General features: G+C 42.1%; 1 protein-coding gene across 1 annotated transcript in view; it reads right to left on the bottom strand.

The window, feature by feature from the left end:
• Slc9a9 (solute carrier family 9 member A9) overlaps window positions 1–20,738 on the bottom strand; it is a 711,270-nt gene that overhangs the window by 360,743 nt on the left and 329,789 nt on the right. Inside the window, exons 7-8 of the mRNA XM_012514271.2 lie at window positions 8,659–8,797; window positions 3,695–3,800 (exon numbers count right to left, since the gene is read on the bottom strand). Coding sequence (XP_012369725.1) covers window positions 3,695–3,800; window positions 8,659–8,797 — 245 coding nt within the window. The remainder of the gene's footprint in view (window positions 1–3,694; window positions 3,801–8,658; window positions 8,798–20,738) is intronic.

Here is a 20,738-nt window from a genome sequence, read left to right as displayed (position 1 = left end):
CACCACACCCATTCTCAATCACTGTCTCAGCACAGGGATCAAACTCCCAGCCCTAATCCGCTGAGCTATTTGGCCAGCCCTAGAAATGTTTTTCTTAAGAGAAATGTGAAAGAGGATAGTTTGTGAATTTATAAAAGGGTGAGGTAGGAGAAGCAGGCTTGGAATTCTGATCTTGGAGTGGATGTCTTTGAGCACCCACTTTGAAATGTTACTGCTTGGAGAATTCTGCTAAGAAGCCATTACATGTTGACAGAATGCTAGGCCTGCAGGATGAGCTGTTAGTGACCTTGTGCAAGCAAGGCCTAGAGACTGCTGCTCACCTCTATAGTTGCTCATAAACTAATAGCTTAGTTTGCTATATTCACTGTTGTAGATTCGTCTGTTAACCATTTTTAAAATGCTTTATAAATTTTAGCTTTTTATTGTATCAGTTTATCTGCAGATTAGAATTAAAAATAGCTTTTCATTATTACATTGAGATAAGCTTACAGAGTTATATTTGATACTGTACCCCAAGATTTCTTGGAAGATTGATACAATGAATGACCAAATGAACAATGGACCTTCAGCTTCTCTATAATTAAGCACAATTTCGGACAACTGTACTATGGACGCATGCTGGTCTATGGAAAGGAGAAATTAATGTCTAATTTGTTTTGTCTCCTTTTTTCAATTCTTTGGCCTTTTTCTCTTTTTAATTTCTTGTATATTTCATTCTTTTTATCTTTCTTCTTCCAATTTTACCTGCGTATAGATGGTAATATAGACAACTAGTTTGATGACAACACTATGCATTACAACCAATACTGTAAAATTCATATATTTTTTTTTTCCAGAACCGGGGATTGAACTTAGGCCCTTGTGCTTGCCAGGGAAGCATTTATTCCACTGAGCCATCTCCCTGGCCCCAAAATTCATATTATTTTGGTAAGTGAAATTCTGTATCACTTGTAATTTTTCTGTTTTAATACTATTTCACAATCTCTTTAAAAATTGAAAAATGAAAATAAAATAAAAGTAAACACATTTTCTATTCTGGTATTCAGTGTCCCTTGTATGAGAACACATATGGTAGATTCTTCTGAAATTTTAATAACAGAAAGAAATGCTCATTTTAAAGTATACCTTCCTTTTATAATGTTCTTTTATTCCTATATAACTCATCATGTTTCTCTTTTGACTTTGACTTCCAGAAAGCATAGAACTAACCATATTTATTGCCAAACTATAGCAACCAACAGCTGCCTAATTTTGCAGAAAAAACTCTGTCCCAAAACACATGACTGTTTATTCTCAACTAAAAGGTCCCATGATAGGCATGGCTGATGTTATGAGTTGTCACAAATCCAACTTGCAAATAGGCGAGGATAAAATAATAAACATACATGTATGTAATTTGGACAAGGCAGGCTTGGTCCTTGGCAATAAAAAATGCTTATACCTAGAGTTTGGTTTGGATCAAGTGGTTATTAGGCACATTGCCTAAATCTGGAGTGCTGCTCGGTGTGAATCCATCCTGGGCAAAGCTGTGGCCATTGGGTGACCCTGCAACGAGGCCCTTGCCTGAATTCGTCTACCCTATAGCTGGCCCCTCAGATTGTCTGCATAGCGTGCAGTGAGTATATCAGTTTGAAAGGGTGGTAAATGCAAGAGGTGCCAATAAATTAGCAATTTGCAGTTTCCCATAGATTATGATCTTTAAGGAAGTTCACAGAATATGATCTTATTGAAATAGAGCTGGCAATAGAAAAATAACTTTCACACACAGAAATATAGAATTTTAGATAATAGTGATTGTGAGAGAGTATGTGCATTTAAAATAACCTCAATGGTAAAATTAAAAAAATTAGGTGAATTAAGAGATTTCTTCATTTTTTTTCTGCAAGGTCCAAATGTATTCTGATTAATAATAGTGAGATGGTTTTAGAACAAGTTGAATGCTGAATAGGCCACAGAATATAGAGAATTGAGGATTTTTTTTTTTTTTTAATTTTGAGACAGTCTTGCTATGCAGTTTGGGCTGGCCTTATGCTCACTTCTGTAGCCTCCAGGGTGGTCTCAAACTCACAGTGATCCTCCTGTCTTAGCCTCCTGAGTGCTGGGATTACATGTGTGTGCACCACCATGGCTGGATGAGGATAAAAAATTTAAATGTCTGTGATGTGGAAGGTTTATGCACAATATTTCATTTAAGGGCTGTGATAATTTTTTTTTTCTGGAATGCATATACTCTTCAGCATCCTCCTTAACTGCATGGCAATACATTAAAACAACAGACTGTGTGTTGAAATAATTTATATGTAAGAGCCCAGTGGGGTTGGGATCTGGTCATATAGTCTTCATCATAGCATGATGAGAACAGACACGGCAACTTTTGCGTCTGTATGGACGCCCTTCAAGCTTGTGGGAGATGTGACTCTTGCCCTCCATGGGAAGTTGGATCGGCCAGTTAGAGCCATAGGTTCTCACCACCAAAATGACTTGCCCTGGTATTATTCATAGGAAAGCACAAACCAGCCCAAGAAGTAGACCAGGGAGGCCCCTGGGACCACAGCTATCTTCTCACTCAGGAAGATTGACCTGGTACTTCTCACATGCAATTTTAAATCCCACTCACTGCTAGCTAAGTGAAAAGGGGCACCCTACTCTGAGTCCTTTTTATTTTTTATTTTATTGGTACTGAGGATTGAACTCAGGATCTTGTGCTTGGCAGACAGGCACTTTGGCCACTGAAATCATTAATGAGATCATCTATGAAGGACAACCAGCCAGTATCTGGTTCATGATTCATCCCAAATATAGGTAAATTATTGTTATCATTATTTGTTATTTAGACTTAAAGGATAACCTCTTAGCATGCAATACCTAGGAAGACATATCTTGATACTGGTTAACATTTAGCAGAGATTCTCACCACTTGAATTCAGTTAGGATGCATTGGGCAGAAAGGGTGCCAGGACTGCAGCCTGGTAGATGCAGGGAATTGGACTTCAGGAGAGAAACAGTTCTGACATTGGCCAGGGCCCCAGGGATTCTTCTTCTGTGGAGAAACACTAATTGTTGGTACTCAAGGGCAAATCTTCACTGTTACACATGGTAATCTAATTATGAAATTCAGATCACAGGATCCACAGCCCTTGGTCCTCAGGACAGCACTGAGGACTTTGTGTGGACATTCTGTGTAAGAGACACTGAACTGCAGACCCCACAGGTTCACTTTGTGTTTTGACTGGTCAAAGTGCATTTGCATCAGTCCTCAACACTAACACATGTAATGCACACCCCTGGAGAGGCGTCCCATGCTGGACCACATGGCGGGACAGCCAGGGCCCTTCTCCACACAGTGTGTGTGTGTGTGTGTGTGTGTGTGTGTGTGTGTGTGTGTATGTGTATGTGTGTGCTTTCACACAGACTGGACACTTGTATGTCATCTATCACCACTATAAATCAGTCATTTCAACATCTGCTCCTGTCCAGCAAGAATAAAAGAACATTCTGGAGACATTTTGTACTACATGGATGAATTATTTCTCTATGGGATGTGCAGGGAAGGCCTGACTGATAGATACATTCACATTCACTATTCCAGAGAGACTTTATTTCAACTCCCACTGAGTCAGGGAGGAGCTCACACATCCAGAGAGGGGCACACAGATTCACACATCTAGTTCTCAGTGCAACAGGAAGTACTGACCTGTTAGGCCTGCAGCCTCAGCAGACAAGAAGGCACTCCAAGAAAGAAGGAAAAACAAGCCCGTTTCCAACATCGGGAACTCACACAGCTTGGTGAACTTGGTCAGGTAACAAAGATGTGTTAAGGGAACCAACGCTTTTACAGCTAGATTTCCTAGTTGACTAAATAAACTGATTTAAAAATAGTTTTGAGTTAAAGATAATTCCTGACTGGAAGGATGTCACTGTTCATGAACCCTGCTAGAAAGACCACCGTGAGTTCCCTGCATCACTGAGGGGCCATTTGGTTTCAGATTCATATCATCTACTTGGACAGGGGTCTTGGCCTCTGTGCCTCTGATTTCCACTGAAAAATGGGATTAACAGTAAAATCTATACCACTGGTTATATAAGCCAGTTGATATGTATTAAACATACACAGCGGGACGTACCATGCAATAAGCAACATTTAACTTTTTCTGTTAGTGATTTAAATTAATATTTTTTTGTAAAATACATTTACTAGAAATAGAATCTGTAAATATCTGGAGGCAGTTCTTCATCTGGAGTAAAAAACAGGCTGCCCTTAGGCCCCTCTTCATTAACCTTTCTTGTTAGTTTCAGAGAAGCCTTGTTAGTTCATTCAGAGTAACAGGGGCTGGCAAGATAGCTCAGTGGTCTAAAGCGCCTGTTCAGGCAAGCACAGGGGCCATTGTTCAATTCCTGGCACCACCTACTGTGCCAGCCCTGCCCCCAGGGCAGGCTGAGCCAGCCACAATAAATAAACAAACAAATAAACAAACAAACAAACTGTGGTGCAAAACCTCTTGAATTTGGACTTAGCTGTGCACATATGCTTGTAGGAGAGCTGTCGCAGATTCAGGGAAGCACAGGGAGTGTGGCTGGAATCAGATGCTGGACGTGTCACTGCAGGGGCCATGCTGCTCCTGGGGGGTGGCTTGGGTGGGGTCCATGCAATCTGTATGCAGGCAGCACTTTGAGATAGAAATAGGGCCAGGAGAAGAAGTTACATTCAGGGACAGGGGGCTTTCCTGGTCCCTCTTGATGGAAGTAGAATGCAGGAGGAAAATTTTTACTCTGTCTAGGTCAGACAGTATGCCCTCAGGCACGTAATGGTTCATTTTGACAAGGATGACACTTGGACAATAATCTGCAAATTGCAAATATGACAAAGGCATAGTAGCCCAAGTTGGACAAAGAAAGGGTTATGAGGAAATGATTCGGGGTGTGTCATTGGTGGCCAAAGAGTATATGTAATTTTGTCCAAATTGGGAATAAAATAACCTCAAAAATAAGGAAATGTGATCATATTGCATTTTTATTCTTCTAGAACAAAATTTATAGCAGATTCCACATTCAAAGATGCTGAGCAGCAGGTCAGGGGAGCAAGGACATGATTTCCAGCACTGAATACCTGGGTCTAATTCTTGTTTTGGCCAGTCACTGGCTGCGCAATTTCTGGTCAGTGTATTACCCTTTCCAGTGTTAATTGGCAAGAGGAGTGCTTGCTTCTTTAGCATGGAGAATTAAGGACATAAACTGTCATACAAAGTTTTAGGCAGCAGTGACACTAACGGGCAGAACCATCACTGGGAGCGTGGAATCTGAGAACTAATGCCACCTGGCACCTGAGTTCCGATTCACTCCATCTACCTGGACAGGGGTCTTGGCCTCTGCGCCTCTTATTTCCACTGAAAAATGGGATTAACAGTAAAATCTATACCACTGGTAATATAAACCAGTTGATATATATTAAATATACAGAGCACGATCTACCATGCAACAAGCAACATTTAACTTTTTCTGTTAGTGATTTAAATTAATATTTTTTTTGTAAAGTACATTTACTGGAAATAGAATCTGTAAATATCTGGAGGCAGTTCTTCATCTGGAGTAAAAATGGGCTGCCCTTAGGCCCCTCCTCATTACCCTTTCTTGTTAGTTCCGGAGAAGCCTTGTTAGTTCAGAAGAAGCCTGGAATCTTTCTTTGACATTCTTTAAAAGAGAAAGTCCAGGCCACTGCAAGTAACAAAGTGTCAGTGGGCTAGAGAGCATTCTCCTCCAGAAAACAGTTTGGTTCTCAGTCAACCCCCAAGCCCAGAGTTTGGTGCTACAATCTGAGGAGACTGCCTTATCATGGAAGAGACATGGAGGGAATGAAGGAAGAGGTGACAGCAGTATGCACTCATCTCCATCCCAGCTTGTTGGTAGAAGAGGTCTAGTGCTTCCAAGTGTCACATTCTTGGTCTTGCCACTGCGACTGAGTTCTCTCTCCCCACCCTCAACTGTTGTATCTATATCCTTTCTTCTAGGCCTGATCCAGTCTGGCAGACTTCTCTCTAGGAATCCTTTCTTTCCGTTAGAGCCTCTTCTATGTCAGCTCCTCCTCCTCACGCAGGAAGAGGAGTTCCATTCTCAACTTCTCTACCTGCTGAACTCTAGGGTGCAATCCCAGGCCTGAAACGTCTTAACCATGCACCCTTAGTCAAGTTGTTTAAACCTAAGTGTTCCAGTTTCTTTGGCTATAAAATTAGGATAATTACAGTATCTACCTTGTAGCAGTCTTGTAAAAACTGTTTAAGACAATCGATGCAAAATGACTAGAGCAATGGCTTGTACATATTAGATGATAGTATAATCACCGTGATCATTATGACTGATACGTGACCCAGAGTGAGCTACTTAACCTCCATAAGCCTCAGTTTTTACTCAAGTAAAGTGAGGATAATAATTACCTGTCTTACAGAGTTGATTCAAATGCAGAGATGCACATAAAAGCCCTTGGCACATACTAGATTTTTCACTAAATATTCCCATCATTATCACTGTACTTGTAATGTTCTAAATAACACATGAACTCCAGCACAAGTCTACCTAATGATTAGGAAGTCGTAGGCACTAGTGATTAGGAGCATGATCTGCTCTTGATTCTTACTGTCTGGGTTCACTTGCTGGCTGCGTGACCTTGGCAATAATACCCTTCCTAAGCTTCAGTGTCAAATGAGAGCAATGACGGGCAATATGATCTCTGTGAAGGTTAGGTGAGATAGCACAGGTAAAACAAGTAGCAGAGGAGGCTGGGCTATCATAAGTACTAGGTCAAGTCAATTTTGGGTGTCGGTAGCCAGCCCTACACTTTCTGTCTTACTTTATCTCTGCCAACAGAGGAGCCATTCTCTAAGGGTTCCAGAAAAAAGGAGTGAACTTCAACTCCTTTTCTTTCTAAGAAACAACTAGATATTGGTCTCCTTTCTGCTGCTTCTTCCACAGCTCTTCATTACCATTTCCCTCAGTTCTAATCCCCTTCTCTGACACCTTATGTGCCAGATCCCCAGGTATGTTTTAAACTCATGACTTTCAGGGTACCCTTCTTTTCAGCAGAACCCTTCTGCAACTAATTGTGGGCTAGAGAAAGAAGCTCAGACTCTTACAAAGAAAACACCCCCAGGGACTGCATGGGCTGAGACCATGCACTGTACCACCTCACCTTCCTCTTGTCACCAGTTGGAGCTGCTGGTTCTCTCAGGCACTTCTGCTGCATGCTAATCAGTCATTCCCACCTCTCCTCACTAAAGGATACAACTTTGCATGTGAATACCGCTTACCCAATTATTTTCAGGATATTAAAGGTGGTTGAAGGTTCATTGGCTCTTTCTGGACAGTGTGGCCTGATTTTTATATTTCTAATAACAATGACTTCTTTAGCTCTTGTTTCATTTTTAATTAATTAATTGTCAATATTGATACTGGAGATTGACTCCAAGGTCTTCACAGTGAGTTAGATTCCAGCCCGTTTTTGAAATTTTATTTTATGCATATTTTTGAGATGGTGTCTTAGGCTGGGCTTGAACTTACAATCTTCTTGTCTCAGACTTCCAGGCAAGTTGGGGACTACTGGAGCACAGCACTATACCTGGCTTGGTCTCTGGCTTTTTACAGTTCTAGTAAATTATGTGAACTTTGGCAATAATTTTCTCTCTAGCTCTTAATATAGAGCTTATATCTCCAAGTTTGTCACTCACTGAGGGTAGAGACCATGTTTTACTCATCTTCTGACTCCTTATAGAGTCACTAAAGCTGAGCCTTTTAGCAGCTACATAATGAGTCTCTGGCAATCCTTCTGGAAAAAGTCTCCAACTCTAGTTTTTTTTGTCATGGGCCTGGCAGACTCCTCCCTCCTTTTTCCTAATGTCTTCAGTCTTTGTTCTTTTGCTTTGCCTCTTCTCTGGCTTCTGCTAAGCCCTCACACTGGCACTTGTCCTGTGATTTCCTCCTCAATTCTGACTTACTTTTGCTCACCCAACTGTTTACCACCCTAGGTAAATAGTCCACTAGGCCAGCCTCTCTCTGATTAAAACCTATAGGAACTCAACTTATCCTCCTCACTTCTTAACAAAGAAGAGGAACTCCAGTGACAGAGTTACTCAACTACAGAAGTCATGTCATTCCTGTATCACTCTCAGGTTCCTCTCTGCAAAGTTGTAGATGTCTTTTAAGCCCACAATGACCCTTGGCTTACTACTCTGTGACTGACTGATTGGCATAGCTTAAAAATCAGATTGAGCATCTCCAGCGTATTATCCCCAGGCAATGTAATCTTGCTCTTGCCCTTGGGTCTTCAGTTCTTCCTCTTGACCCTGGTACTGAAAATCCTGATATTCTCTGCCCACTTCTTTTCCTAAGTGACAATTATTTGAGAGCTGTTCATATTCTAACAGCGGATACTACCAACAGGCATAAACCTGACCTTGGGCAAAAAAAAGAAATAAAAAAAAAAAAAATCTAATCCTCTCTGTTATTGGTACCAATCTCTGTATCCTAGAGTTACTCTGAACTAGGATGGTTTAGACAATGACAATGTGTATCAAATTTGAACCAGAAGACCTTGCCATTTACCACCCTGGTGGTTTCTTATCATCAGAGACATTCTGTGGACACAGGCTGCTTTCCATACACAAAGGATATGAGTGCTGTGACAACAGCATATGCAGACCCCATTGCAAAGGAGCCGGTGAAGATCCCCAGGAAATTCCCCACACACTGGAAGAAAGCTGCAGTGTCAAATGCATTTGGATTCTCCTTGGGACTGTACATGGATATGGAACTGAAACGAGAAGAGGAAGCAGGTTAGTCATGGCCCACCTTACATCGCAGTCAGTTTTCCCTACTACTTTGGGGAGAGGTACCTTTTCCTGTATGGTTGGGTGCCAGTTGGATGAGGTGAAAGGAAAAATAAAGAGGGGAAGAGGTAGAGAAAGCAGAAAGCTTTCCCTTTCCTTACAGGCTAATCCCACGGTGTCCATATGTTGCTGCCAGTCAGTAAACATTTTTATATTGGAAGGGTCATAAAGAATATTGTTTCTGAGCAAACTAGGCATTAAAACATGGTAGGTGTATAAGGAATCTGCTGAGAAGATAGATAACTGTGAATTATTTAGTGGCCATATGTCTTCAGTGCTGTTATATATTCACAAATGTTCCTGATAAAAAGTGCACTTTTATGGCCTGTGCACAAATGGGTGATACAAATCACAGCATGCACAAAACATTCTGCTGTGATCTTGTCATAAACCAAGAAGCATTCCTTCTCTCTAGCGTAGCCCTTCTGAAACAGAGCCTTGGTGGCACTCGGAATATCACAACATTAACCCCCGGGGAGAGACAAAACCCTTATTTTCCCACCAAAACAAATGGCAGCAGCTGCCCAAGGTCATCTTTTATACCCCTGTTCTGGTGGCTGCCAACAGTCTTGTCCTCATAGAGAAAAATCAGCCCACCAATAGACAGGCTGTTCACTTAAATATTTTCTAGAACGTTCTGTTTGCTTTTTTGTTGTTTGTTTGTTTTAAGAGCAGTGTCCCCAATCCCAGAGTGTTAATATGAAGGATAGCCATGTCTTATTTAAAGAAATATGAGCTCCATGTTACAGCACTCAAGTGAGCAGATACGCCAGCAACAGTTGCTTTAGGGAGACTCGTGCAGTAGCATTTTAGATTTTATTTTATTTCATTTTATTTTTTGCTGGTTTTATTTTAACAAGGGGCCTTTAAATCTAATCAGCAAAAATCAAAGATTCAGTAGTAGATTCAGGAAAGGACTTTGTAGTAGTATGGAATACAAAAAGCACACCAGACATGCTGAGATTAGATTGGATTTACGGCGATGTAACTGAATTTTTTATGCTTAGATGATTAGAGCATGTTAACTCTACGATCTGACTTCTTGCATCTAGAGGCCAGTTAAGGGAGACAAGAAGGAGGATTCCAATTCTCCTCTGGAAGACATGCGGCATAAAGAAAGTGGTTTTACATGATGTTAGCTTTTCCCTCGATGTCTTTAAAACCCCCGAAGTAAGCCAAACACTTCTGCTTTGATTGTGTAATTGGATAAGGAAGATAAATGTGGATCCTGAATGGAGGCCCAAAATGTATAGGAGAAAAGGACTGCCTTTGATGTGTTTTTGTTTCTGTAAAGTGTAGAGCAATTCTATACCTGGGTTCTTTGTATCTGCCCGTCTTGGGGAAAGGTGTAAAAACCCACAGCCATTAGGATATCTGGTACCCAACACTGTGAAGTTCGTTGGGTTCTCTCTGACCAATCTACCAGCATATTTCTTCCTTCTTTTATTTATTTACTTATTTGTTAATTTATTTATTTTTGTTATGCTTTTGGTACAGGGTCTACAGGGTGTTCAGGGTTTCACTATGTAGATGGGACTTGCAGTGATTCTCCTGTTTTCAGCCTCCCAAGTGCCGGGATTAGAAGTGCTCGCCACCACACCCAGTCTCAGTCACATCTCAGCACACCCCGGGGGAGGGGTTGGCACTGCATGCTGCTGTGCTCTGCCTAAACAGGCGCTTTAGTCGGCTGGACTATCTGGCTGGCCCTTTTTTCTTCCTTCTAATGAAAAACAGTGTGATACAAAAACACTGTTTCATTTTTTCCTTTCAAACAAAGATTTTTGCACAGTAATAGGGCTTTGTAAATAACTCTGAAATTCCTGGGGCTGCCACCAGTAGATCTGACCCATAGAATAGGCATCTTTTTATCTTTACCTCCATCTCCACACCTTTAGAAGTGTTTACTCTTTGCCCAGTAGATTAGTTACTTTTCTCATTGCTGAGACAAAATACCCAACACCCAAAGTTAAAGAAGGAAAGGTTTATTTAGCTCATAGTTTGTAGTGGTTTCAGTTCCTAGTCAGCTGGTTCCAGAGCAGGGTGACTTGGGAAAAGGAAGAAGAGGAGAAACAGCTCATGGGAGGCAAAAGACAGCAAGGGAGGATAGCACATTACTGGATTTTTGTCCCTTGTTTTATCCAGGCCAGCACTCACACCCTTAATCCTATCACAGCAGCATAATCAATAGTAGTGTCACATAAGCTTGATCCAGCCACCTCTGAAAAGCCCCACCTATGATTACATGAGGCTTTGGCGGACATCTAGACATAAACCCTAATAGCTAGTTTCTGTAACTCGGAGCACTACCTTTGCATAACTTGACCAGATCTTGTTATCCTTGTTTATGTAATGTTTTTCTTCAAACCAACTCATTTTTATTCTGTTGCTAAAGTTGTTTTTTTTACAGAATACCTATGAAATCACAAGTTTGATACACTAAATAAATTTCATTTTATTTTATGTGAGAATATGAAATTTGAAAAAAGTTCACTTAACCTCCTCTGGGTAACCTCACTGATCTGCAGTTCATGCTTTCAGGGATATTGTTCCTGTTTAGCCCATCTAACAGAGGACAGCCTCTGTTCTCCTGACTTTGTACCATTTACCATGGAGCTGGGTCAACTGAGGAGAAAGCCTCCATGGCCCCTTAGCCACAGAGGCTGTCCATTGAATCTGCTGGTCCAAAGTCTCCCCACAAGAAAACCACAGACAGGCAGGGAAGTCTAGAGAGAAGGGAAACATAATTTGACCCAACAAACATTTTACAAACAATTCAGATACACCAAGTGTATCTAGGTAGACAACCAGTTACAGTCCTAGTACTGAATGTGGTATAAGAGATACACATTAAATGGCAAAGGAAGGAAGGAAGGGGCACCATTTTAGAATAAAGGAGATGACATTTGAGTAAAGTATCAAATCAATAGACAGTGGTGATGAAAGGTATCTCAGGCAATGGAAGGAGTGCGAAGAAAGACAGAGTGGCAGGTAGCTAAGGACTTTAGCAGAGCAGAGCTGGGTGGTTACTGCTGGAGACCAGGGAGTCTGAGCACAGGTGCAGATGGATGGGAAGAGAGGGCCAGGCAGTGCCACAAGAGCTTTAAGTTCCATGTTAAGCACATACAAAAGCTCTCCCATGTTCATAGCATTTAGTCCCCTACATATGCATTATAACTTTGCTTACTCTTGTCTCTGTGAGGTTAACAGCACTGATATTATTATTCTCTCCCTCTCTTTCTTTTTATAAAATAAAGAATTTAAGGAAAATAGAAATTGGGATCACATAGCTACTGACCTCACCGAGATTTCTTATTTCATCTTTTAAAAAGTGATCTTTTGGAGAAAAATAAAGAGAAGTCACCTGAGGACAGTGGGGTGACACTGCCACACTGACTTTGAGGACAGCAGGAGTTCAAGATCAGAGCCTTAATTTTCGCGTGGAGGAAGGACCAGGGATCCGAGTGTGGTGTCATAGGCACTGGCAGGAGGCTCAGGGATCCTCACGGAAATGTCCTCCCGGGTCCGCCTTCCACTTCCCGACTTAAGGCCCCGCTAGGCCAGGGCTGGGACTTGCTCTTCTCTGTTTGCCCAGTATAATGCCTAGTGCCCGGCATGTGGCAAGTTACATAAAGTCAGGTGCAGTAAAGCAAGGACGACTGGGAGGTAGAAGGAAAGGAAGCAATGCAGGAAACGATAGGGCTCTCAACATGGGTCGTTATTCACAAGATCTTTATTGGGTACTGACTAAACACTGTTGTGGTTGAATATTTTGGGGTTGTCAATCCACACTGGAAAGTGATATTTGTGCCTCCTTACTTTAGCCGAAGAGTCAACCCCTACTGGCTGCATGGACACCCATCACTTCAACACACTCAGAATCTGTTTCATCCCTTTTTAACTGGGGATGATGATAGTACTTATGCTCCAGAAATGTTATGAAGATGTGAGCTACATTTAGAACCTGCTTTCCTGGTGGATTCTAGGGCTATTCACTGACTGGATAGTGTGTGTACTCAAACTAACACCCACTGAATGTTGTTCATCATCATTATCAGTGTCATGCTGCTAACATTTCTCCAAGTCTCACAAGTAGCAGCAGAGCACTGAGCTAGTTCCAGTCTCTCCAACTGTGGGCAGAGGGATGTGTCGGCCTTCCTTGCACACCAAGACTTGTGGTTCCTCCTGCAGAGGAACTAGTCACCTGAGCGCAGGCACAGAAGAGAGTTTAGGGAGAGAAGATACCTGACAGGCATCCCAGGGAAATGACCCTCGGGATGAACTTAAAAGGTTCTGATGTTTGTCAAAGAGCTCTTGATTCAGTCGTCAGGAGGGGAAGATGTGTCTTCAGCAGGATGGGGACAGGGACAACAATAATCCTGCACTCAGCTTGAGTTGTACCCCAGCAGGTTTGGTGAGGGGTGTTTGGCAGGCAGAAGTCTCCCCAACTTCTGGTGAAAGATTTGGCAAAGAAGGCAGGAGCCTGACGGACCCCGAAGAACACGTCTCTCCGGACCATCAGCACTTCACAAAGTTGTTTCTCTAGGCTGGTGGTGGAGAACCTGTGGTACGCATGCTGTAGCAGGCACACAGAGGCCTCTTTGTCAACAAGCCAAGGCACCCCCAGCCACCAAGTACTGGATAATGGTCATTTTTTCTAAGCTGAAACTTCAGTATTCAGGTTTAGTTGCAGTGTTGGTTGGTAGTTTGCAATAAGTAAGTTGTGGGCTGCAGTTTAGGCACTCAATCTCTAAAAATTTGCATCATTGCTCTAGGCTCTCACTCCTGGCAAGAAACATCTGCCTAGGCTCTGGTCCAGGGGCAACACTAAACCTCTGGGTTTGGGAGCAGGAGCTGCGGAGGCCGGGCCTGGACACAGCCTAGGGTTTAGGTCATACATAGTTTCCAACTTCAACCCATGAGACAAATACAATGTTTTCAGCAGTTTCAGCCCTTTGGATTTATCCCCTGTGCCAAGGGAGATGCTTGCAGTGGCTGCAAATGCTGGAGGGGAGAGGGAAGGGGAAAATGCATGGGAGTTATCTGTTAATCTGTGCAGTGCAGTGGCTGTTCTTTGGGACAGTATAAAGAGCACTCTATAAACAATTCCAACACAAGCTGGTGAGGGTGAATCTGCAATCTCCAGATATCTAGAAAGGAATATTTCAGTTGGTTGGAACCAATATATTTGAAAATGATACGACTAGAAATACATAGTCGTGTTTAAATATTCATCTCATAACTTGGAAATAGGTCCAGGTTATTGATTTGTTCTGTTCATGAACATATTACTCAGCAAAAAACTAGTTTGATGACAGTATGTTGTATCCACTCCCAGAAATAAATGTGTGCAGCACCTTTTCTTCAAAAAACTTTAGTTGAAATAAATATCCTAACTTGTGCTAATGAACCACACTGAGAATGATCCTTTGTTTCAGCGTACCATGTAAGACTCACGTACACAAGCAAGGACCGAGTATTTTTCATTGCACATCATTTTCTCTATATGATGTGTCTGACGAGAATAGGCCCTGCAGCTTATAAAGTATGCAGAGCATAGAACTGAATCATTTGAAATCTGGGTGTAAATCTTGCTCAGTGTAACTGACTGTGTGACCTTGAGTTGGTTATTTAAACCGTCTGTCCTGCATTTTTAAAAATTATTAATTAAACAATTTAGTTAGTTATTTGATACAGAGTCTCACTATGTAGTTCAGACTTGTAGTGATCCTCCTGTCTCAGCTTCCCCAGCACTGGGATTACAGGCATGCACCATCACACCTGGTTCCAGGGCGGGCACAGAATGCAATACCAGAGATCAAACTTGGGTCCTGGCGCTTGCCATAAGCTGCTGAGCTATCTCCCCAGCCCTGTCCCACAATTTTTGTAATATGATAATAGATATTTACCAAATAAGCTTGTGATGGGAGGTAAGTAAATTAATGTTTTCTGAAGCACTTGAAATAACATATCACACCTAGAGGAAACTAGATATCGTTTCTTCCAATGACCTATGTCTTCTCTATTTCTGTTTTGTCTGTTTCTGTCCCTTTGCTCCTCTGTCTCTCTGTCCATCTCACTTTTTGCATGACTCAATTCCAATGGAAGTATTTCAAACTAGATGAAATAGCAGTCAATAGTTCAACTCTAAGACCTAGAGCTTTATCACCTGTCTTTCACACTCTGGATGACTGGTCACTCATCTAGATCTCTGGGAGGGAAGGGTCATTTGATCATAAAAAATTATTTTGTGCAGAACATTGTATGTCAAATAGTAAATGTTTGATAAATATTAGAGATGAGATAGGAGGAAGTGAGAGAGGGAGGAAGATATAAGGAGGAAGAACAGATGTTGTGAGTGAAATTATGCTACAGTGAAGAAACACTTAAGGAAATTATGATGCTATCGATTTTACTGAGGCTGCCACTGATGTCATCCACCCTGTGACTTGGACCACCTTTCCATACTGGGCCCTCCTGAGTCATCACCACCCCGATTATTCCCATTTCCCTCAAGGCCTCTAGGTTTCTAGCACCATCCAATCCTATTACTCTTCATTGCCACTCCTGAAGTATTTCACTGCGTAGTTATAGAAACAATCCAACCACCTGATAACCTCAAGCTCCCAGGAAGCCATACTTCCCTGAAGCAGTCTCCCGTGACTGCTCTTCCAGCTTTATGTGCTTCTTGTAATCATGGACAGGTCATCAGAACAAACCTTTTCTCTACTCACCAGTCTGCTCTTACTCTTTATAAACCTGAAGCCAGTGTCACTCAAGAGCTTACAAAAAGAAAGGGTTAAGTGAATGCATTGTATTCCTTTCAGAATTTCTATGAATTTAATCAATGAAGAAGAGATGGAAAAATAATTACTATACCTCAAGATATACAAAAGAACCTTCTATTTGCTCTGCCAAATCTTTAATCCTTAATAAAAAAAAATTCTCACTATTGGCACCAGTTCATTGAAGAGTTCCTGATTAGCTGGGAAATAAATATGAAATGGTTTATTTTTTTTCCAATTACTGCTTCCAGCTGCACTATACTGAATCCCCCTTCGTGCTGGGTAAGTTGTTCCATTAATGATGTCTTGGTCAAACTCCATTATTCAATTTCTTCTAGTGATTAAAACTTACTGCAGACCAGATTAAAACTTAAATCTTCAAAGCAGGCTTCTTTTCTCCCTATAGAATATTCTAGGGCATCAGCAGGATAACTTGGAAGGAAGGAGAGGCAGTATGTTTCTCCTCTTCTCACTGGGGGTTCCAGTGCCTCCTGGCGTTAGAGGCTGGGGAGCAGTGCCTAACTCTTGTCAGTAGTGCCTGGGGGACCCTCTCTTAGCTACTTGATGTGGTGGAACCTCTGCTGGCTGAGAACCCCCTCACAGGACCCACTCGATTTTCTATCTTCTCTACCAGCTATACACATTACCAACTTGTTTCCATGGCTTGGGGTTAGTGGTCATTAGGGCAGTTCAGTACTTTTTGATTTTCGCTTGACCTCTATTTTCTTAACATGCAGTTCCCCTTCATGAGGGCCATGAAGCCCCTGGATGGACAGGCTAACCTACCTGTTTCCCAAATACACTAAACCTGGGAGCCTTCAGGTCTTGCTCCACGGACTCCTGCTTTCACATCAGAGATGGCATCAGTCCTGCCTTACGCTAAGGCCCATGCTCTGAGGCGCCATATACAGAATTCCCTTTTGAGATGGTGTTGGCCCCTCTGCAGGTTCCCCTTGGGGAATTCACAGCATCTTCTGCCTCCTGGGTGACTCCAGTGGTGTCTCTTTCATTTGGCTGACTCCAAACATTACATATCCTCTGAGGAAGACCCTCCATCCCCCCTGTCCTACTGTGCAGAAATGAGGCTGATAGATAAATTAAGTCAGGAGGTGTGTGATCCTCACTGCGGGGAATTGTGTTGCTCTTTGTAATACGGACGTTCTTTGCTTTCAGCTGTGGTCCTTAACCCCAATCTGGAAAACAGAAAAAGTCCCCTGGGATGGGCACGTCTTGTGACCTGTGACATTACGTCCCAGTGTTTCCAGTTTCTTGTCTCCCCATCTACAGTTGCCCTGCCATTCTGCATTTTGAGACACATTCTTAGGAACCCCGCAACACAGAGGGGTAATGAAAATTCATAAAAGCTGCTACTTTGTTCTGCCTGGATGTCATAGGCAAAAATCAAGCTGGAGAAAGGAAAATAATTACAGAGCTATTCTGTATTTAAAAATGCCCTATGTTTTAAAAAATGAAGAAAAGAAGAAAGAAACAAGTGGATCCTTATCTATTATTTATCTTTTAATAACTGCATCAACCTGCCCTTTCTCAGAGAAGTTGCTTAATTATGAATAAGGAATTGATTTTTATGGGGCCAAGAATTGTGTGTACACATTGGAATTCATTCTGGCATCTGCCTGCCCATTATTCTGGCTTATGTTCTGCCAAAGGCTGATGAAGCTCTGTCAGGAGAACTTGCTGTAAAACATAATGACTTCAGGAATTGGGGGCATTCCAGGCACCCTGGGAGGTTAGAAGAGCTCTCTCTTCATAATAAGAGGTCCTGGTCAGAAATTCGCCAGGTTCGAGTTAAGCACGGGGTTCCCTTCTCAAGGGCTGGTGTCTCCGCTGGCGCTGAGAGGCTGAGAGCTGTGCTTGCGGAGGCACAATGAGGACCGCTTTCAGCTTCCGGAAGACCATTTCATGACTGCTACCAGAGAATCCGAACTCCTGCCCACAGACTGACTTTCCAGATCCTTGACAAATACCCCTTTGCCACTTTGATGTCAGGCCTAAGAGAGGAGGATAAGGGGAGTTCTGCAGGAAGAACTAGCTAGTGTATCAGCACCGAGAACAGTACAGTCTTAGATTAAACTGATCTCTCCCATCAAGAAATATTTATCAAGCGCCTACAGTGTGCGGAGTACTAAAGACACTGCAGGGAGCAAAACACAACTGCTGGCCTCATGTTCGTTCTATGTTGGTGGAGAAGGCAGAGCAATAATGGCTAAGCACATAGATACACACGCGATTTAAAGACAGCATCTCAAAAGAAAACAAAGCAGTGTGCCAGGCTGGGGTAGGGAGTGGCAAGGTGCTGCTACAGAAAGGCTTCTCTGAGAAAGATGACGAGGTGGAACCCTGAATTGAGGAAGCTTTCTAAGCCCTGAAACAGATTGTTCGGAGGGTCTGAGGAGTACAAGGGACCCAGGGTGACTGAGAGAAGTGAGTGTGGGGACAGGGATGCTAACCTGAGGCGGAGGCATCAGGGCTGTACTCATTGTCTGGATGCTGTACCTGAAGGAGGCCTCAGAGAAAGACAAGGGCGAAGAGGTAGAAGGCCACAGAGAACAGAGTTTAGGGGAAGGATAGATCTAGAAAGAAATGCTGCTGTGAAAGTTCAAAAGGAGGCCACATGGAGGAAGGACTGGCTTCATTTTTCCTAACAGGAAAGACAAAGTCCAACAGTTTAAAAACACACACACACACACACACACACACACACACACACACACACACGGGATGGGCCGGTGAGATAATTCAGCAGTCTAAAGCTCCTGCTTAGGCAAGTTTAGGCAAAGCTCAGAGACTGAGGTTCGATCCCCAGCATCACATGCTACCCCAGCCTCACCCCCGGGTGAACTGAGCCAGCCAAAGTAATAATAATAATAAGTACAGGGTATATTTCAGCTTTATATTCTATTTCAAGAATTCCTACTTCAATCCCCAGCATACTGTGCTGGTCCTGCCCCTGGGGCAAGCTGAGCCAGGATTGAGACTGGGCATGGTGGTGCATGCCTATAATCCCAGCACTTGGGAGGATCATTAGGAGCTGGATCAGTGTAGTGAGCCCCTGTAGACCCTATACTAAATACACTGAAAAAAGAAAGAATTCCTAGTTCTTAGTTCTGAATGAAAATGGGATGCACCCCATAAAAGGATGGTGAAGTCTCTAGACAAAGATACTTAAACATAAGTGAATCACTTGCCAGGCGCTGTGGAGGAAATTCCGGTCCTGGATGGCGTGCTAACGTGACCTTCCCCCAGTGGTCACTGACTTGCTATTTTCCCGCTTCTTCCAGGCCTACCAGACAGCGATTTAGGATGTACTTAGCTTCCTGCGTTCCTGCAGGCCCTGACAATGAAAATGGCTGCGCGTGCTGCAGAAAGGAGCGGTTCTTCAACAAAGGGTGCAGTGGAGGTGCCAACGAAAATAGGTTGGAGCACAGTTAATAATGACATCAAGAAGAGTTACAAATTTCAGCACAGAATAAAGCTTTTGACAGTTTCCTAAGTGGCTCTGGTCCATTAAGTTCCAGCTCTAAGGTGACAAAGAGAACTCTGAGCTTAAAATTGGTTAAAAGGGAAGTGGAGTTAAGGGAGGTTTGTTATGAATTATATGTGCATTTTCTTTAAAAGGAGATCTTAAATTACTTTGCAATTTAGCCTGAAAAGCCTGTCAGAATTGAATTAGTCTGTGGGCTTTGAGAAATTTTCTCTACATATAATATTGAAAGTGATTTTGAGATATTACTAAAGATAAAAGTAACTTGCAAATACTGTTCTTTCTTTGTCTTTTTTTTTCCTGGAGGAGAAAGAGGAATTTGAATCCTACTACTGCGGTGAGTCTTGAGAGAGAGAGCGAGAGAGAGAGAGAGAGAGAGAGAGAGAGAGAGAGAGAGAGAGAGAGAAAGAGAGAGAGATTGAGTCTTATAGCCTAATGGGAATTTCTGCCCTTTATCCAACTTTTCAATTCCTTTAATACTCTTTAATGAGATCTTAACTCCAAAGAGCACTGTGATATGTGAAACTTTCAGTTATAATAGACACAAAAAGATACAGAAAAGTAGATTAATAGCCACTAAAGATGGAAGTCTAGTTAAAATTGAAATACAATCACAAACAGATACAAGTGAGACCAAATATTCATCCCTAGATTTGAAAATACAGAAAAGGGTCCTGTGCTCTGCTTTGGTCTTACTGAGCAATCAAAATCTTCTCTCTACATGCCTTAGCATTCCCATGCAGCATCTGCCACGTGGCAAGCCTTATGCTAAATATTTTTATAAACATTGTCTCATTTAGTCCATACAGTAAAACCCCCAAAGTAAGTGCTATTATTATTTACATTCTTTTGATGAAGAAACTATGGCTTAATAAGATTAAGTAATTTCTATACATTTCATTGCATTTAATTCACTCAGTAGTGGGATAAAAGTTTTCTCCTTTCACAATGAGATAAAAAGGCTGAGGGAGGTTAAATCATTTACCCACGTTAAGTAGCAAGTCAATGGGACATCAGGCATTCCATCCAAGTCTCTCTGATTGGATGCCTGCAACAGTACAGAGTCAGAAAAGAATGGTCTAGAACCACAAGTACATTCCCAAAGCACTCACCAGACTGAGGCAAAGACCATTCAGGGAAGTTGAAGATTTTAGGGCTCACAGCTCTCATGTGTAAGAAGAAAATTGCATTAGTGAAAATACCCATTTCACTACGAGGAATGCTGCTGACAACCAAGTGCTATTTACTGGCCAGGTCTTTTGTAATGGAGACTTCTCTTCCATTTTACATGGGTTTTAATAGAAACCATGCAAACTTCAGCTCCGGCCTTTTGTCTCATGGAGTTGTTTCCGTGTCCCCACATGAGGTGACTATGGCCTCCGTACAGTGCTTACTTGTCTGGATCTCAGTGTTCATGTCCAGAAAGTGGTAGTAATCTTGTCTCTCATAGAATGTGGATTAAATGAGTGGATATTTATGCAGTGCTTAGAACAATACCCAGAACATAGAAAACATTCAAAGATATTAACTGCTGTTGTTGCTGTAGTTATTAAGCTCCTTCTATTAACATTATTATTGGAA

This window comes from Octodon degus, unplaced genomic scaffold, assembly GCF_000260255.1.
Source record: "Octodon degus isolate 3935 unplaced genomic scaffold, OctDeg1.0 scaffold00028, whole genome shotgun sequence".
Taxonomy (NCBI): Eukaryota; Metazoa; Chordata; class Mammalia; order Rodentia; family Octodontidae; genus Octodon; species Octodon degus.
This window is presented reverse-complemented; position numbering and strand designations above follow the sequence as displayed.